At 47.6% G+C, this 3,345-nt stretch overlaps 1 protein-coding gene across 1 annotated transcript; it reads left to right on the top strand.

Moving 5' to 3' along the window:
* Positions 1-1,067: 1,067 nt before the first annotated feature.
* Positions 1,068-3,041, top strand: LOC135701404 (uncharacterized). The gene is made up of 2 exons (XM_065222188.1): positions 1,068-1,808; positions 1,905-3,041. Exons 1-2 carry the CDS (start codon positions 1,068-1,070, stop codon positions 3,039-3,041), a joined length of 1,878 nt encoding a protein of 625 aa, XP_065078260.1.
* Positions 3,042-3,345: the final 304 nt, after the last annotated feature.

Genomic DNA, 3,345 nt, shown 5'->3' with positions numbered 1-3,345 from the left:
CTGTAAAGCTGTACCATTTGGAAAATTCGCAGATGCTGCAGGTGTGATCGACTTGGAGACACTGCAAAACAACAATTATGCACGAGCATGGGAGATCCTGGAAGAACGATTTGGAAACCAGCGATTGATCATCGAGTCACACATCCTTGGCCTCCTGAATATGCAAATGGTTGTCAAGAAATCATCGAAGGATCTGCGCAACCTGGTAGATGAATGCACCCGTCACGTCGACAATCTCGTTAAGCTCAACCAGCGTTTAACCGGAATGTCTCAGTTGTTTGTGGTGACACTACTGACACGTGCCTTAGACGACCAGACTTGTGAATTCTGGGAAGCTTCCATGAACCAGTCCAAGCTTCCTGAGTATGAGCAGATGATCGCATTCCTGAAGCAGCGGTGCGTGATTCTGGAACTATGTGAAACCACTACTCCTACCGCAGCATCTAAGGTACCGATCGCCAAGACTGCTCCATCGAAAGGTGGACCTTCTAAGTCGTCGCATGCTGCAACAGCAACATCGGAATATGCGTGCGACTTTTGTTCCGGCCAGCACCAGAGTTTCAAATGCTCGACTTTTCAAAGGATGACCGTAGACCAGCGTCAAGACAAGCTGAAAGCGACGAATATGTGCTTCAATTGCCTGAGGAAGGGCTACCATAGTGCAGCGTGTCCAAGCAATAAATCCTGCGGAAAGTGTTCCAAAAAGCACCACACTCTAGTTCATTTCGAGCAACGGGAGAAACCTGAAGTAAGAATGAGTGAGCCACCTAAGCCAGCCAAAGTAGATCCAGTACCAGCAGTGGCGGAGCAGCCTGTGAATGCATCCTGTTCCAGCGTGTTTCGTTCACCAAGCAAGCAGGTGTTCCTAATGACAGCGATGGTCATTCTGCGTTCTAAAGGAGGCCACACTCACCAGGTTCGAGCAACTGCTGGATTCTGGATCACAGATCAATTTGTTGTCGGAGTCTGTGGTGAAGAAATTAAACCTGCCGATATTCTCAGCTAATGTTCCTGTAGTCGGCGTAGGAGGTACGCGTTCCCAGTTACGCCATCGAACGGTGGTTAGAATGAGATTCAACTACAGCAACTTCACTGCCAATGTTGATTGTCTCGTCACACCGAAGGTGACTGGCACCATTCCGTCCGCAAATGTTAGCGTGGATTCCTGGCATATTCCATCCGGTGTATTGTTGGCCGATGCTTCATTCAACCGTCCACGAGAAGTGGAAATGCTGATTGGTGCCGAACATTTCTTCAACATTCTGAAGCAAGGTCAAATCAAACTTGCCGATCACCTGCCTACCTTGTACGAAACGCAGTTGGGTGGCTCGTACGAGGAAATGCAAGAAGATTCTTCAGTATGTGTCAACCTTGCTGAAGCCTTGACGAGTGAAGAAGAACGTTTAGAAGAACACTTTCAACGGACTTATCGTCGTAATGAAGATGGACGATTTGTTGTGCAGCTGTCATTCCGTGAATCAGTGGATCAGTTGAAAAGATCCAGATCCCTGGCGTTGAAACGATTCCTGTTGTTGGAGAAAAGATTGGCGCAAGATCCTGACCTGAAGGCTCAGTATGCGGAGTTCATCGACGAATACCAATCGTTGGTTCACTGCCGTGAAGTGAGGGAGGAAGAAGATCCTCATGGTCTACAATCGTACTATCTGCCGCATCACTGTGTCTTCAAGCCATCCAGTAGCAACACAATGTTTCGTGTTGTGTTTGACGCAACAGCCAAAGCGAGTGAACTGTCCCTGAATGACGTACTAATGACTGGAACCAGCAGCCAAAGTGACCTGTTGAGCATCGTACTACGTTTTCGAACCCATACCTACGTTTTCACCGTAGACGTATCCAAAATGTACCGACAAATTCTCGTTGATCCCTCCCAGACTCGGTACTAGAGAATCTTCTGGCGAGGACACCTGTCGGAAGCACTGAAGGTCTTGGAGTTATTGACCGTTACCTACGGTGCATTAGCGGCGTCGTTTCTCGCTGTGAGATCGCTTATCCAGCTAGCCCGTGACGAGAGTGAGAATTATCCAGAAGCGGCCGAAGTTATCCTGAATGATTTCTATATGGACGACATTCTGTCTGGTTCAGATTCAATTGAGTCAACCAAGAAGTTACGTCATGATTTGGAGGAGTTGATGCTGAACGGTGGATTTCTAATTCGAAAGTGGTGTTTCAACTCAGAAGATGTGCTTGAAGGAATTCCTGAAGGAAATCGAGAGACCCTAGTGCCCATCCAGGACTCCAGCGCAAATGAAGTAATCAAGGCTTTGGGACTTCTGTGCGATCCAAAGAAAGACCTGTTCCTGTTCTTCAAGTCATCTGAACCAAACGAAGACAAACCAACGAAGCGGCGTGTCCTGTCCCAAATAGCGAAGTTATTTGATCCATTGGGATTAGTGTCACCAGTGATCGTCGAAGCAAAGATGATCATGCAGTGCCTGTGGGCTACCAACCTTGGATGGGATGAACCTATGGAAGGTGAATTATTCCAGGGATGGACAGAGCTCCAGACATCATTGAGCCACCTCAACAATGTCAAGATTCCAAGATGCGTTGTGGTTCCTGATACGGAAACAATGGAGATTCATGGTTTCGCTGATGCCTCCAAATATGCGTATGGCGCATGTGTTTTCCTTTGCTGCATTCGTAAAGACGGGTCAGCAGTGTCTAATCTTTTATGCAGCAAATCCAAGGTAGCTCCCCTTCGTGAGTTGACTATCCCTCGACTAGAGTTGTGTGCCGCTCTACTGCTAGCCAAGCTGGTGGATAAGGTGATCCCGGCGTTAAAACTGGAGATCCGCGAAATCAGATTGTGGTCCGATAGTCAAATAGCCTTGGCTTGGATAAAGAAACCTTTGGATCGGCTGCAAGTCTTCATTCGCAACCGAGTGGCTGAAATCAACAAACTGACCAAACACTGCCGTTGGAGCTACGTCAATACGGATGAAAACCCGGCGGACATCGTATCCCAAAGAATGAAACCAACCCTGTTAAGCAAATGTCAACGCTCCAGGTTTTCTACGTGAAGACACCTATAAGATGGAGCCGATAGAAGAGATTCCCGACGACCTGATTCCTGAGCTAAAAACTGTGGTTATCGCAAACCCGATCGTGAAGAAACTCGATACTAGCTTTGAACGGTTTGATTCATTCTACAAGCTGCAGCGTGTTTACGCTCACATAGCACGCCTTGTTCGCCGTGTGCGAGCTCCTAAGGATAAGCGAAATTTCTATGGACGATTGACCGTGCAGGACATGCGTAAGGTGACAAGTTACATCATCCGTGTTCTTGAACAAAACGAACTACATGAGGAGATCCAGTGTGTCCAA

This window comes from Ochlerotatus camptorhynchus, unplaced genomic scaffold (assembly GCF_037179485.1).
Source record: "Ochlerotatus camptorhynchus isolate MF236.1 unplaced genomic scaffold, CSIRO-AGI_Acam_v1.1 ptg000159l, whole genome shotgun sequence".
Taxonomy (NCBI): domain Eukaryota; kingdom Metazoa; phylum Arthropoda; class Insecta; order Diptera; family Culicidae; genus Ochlerotatus; species Ochlerotatus camptorhynchus.
Note: the sequence above shows the minus strand (reverse complement) of the source record. Positions and strands in the feature narration are given on the sequence as shown.

Bases quoted from the DNA above. Each gene is read 5' to 3' on its own strand.
- LOC135701404 (XM_065222188.1), top strand. From the start codon at position 1,068: ATGAGATTCAACTACAGCAACTTCACTGCCAATGTTGATTGTCTCGTC. The intron at 1,809-1,904 runs GTACTACGTTTT...ACTCGGTACTAG, and splicing joins AAAGTGACCTGTTGAGCATC to AGAATCTTCTGGCGAGGACA.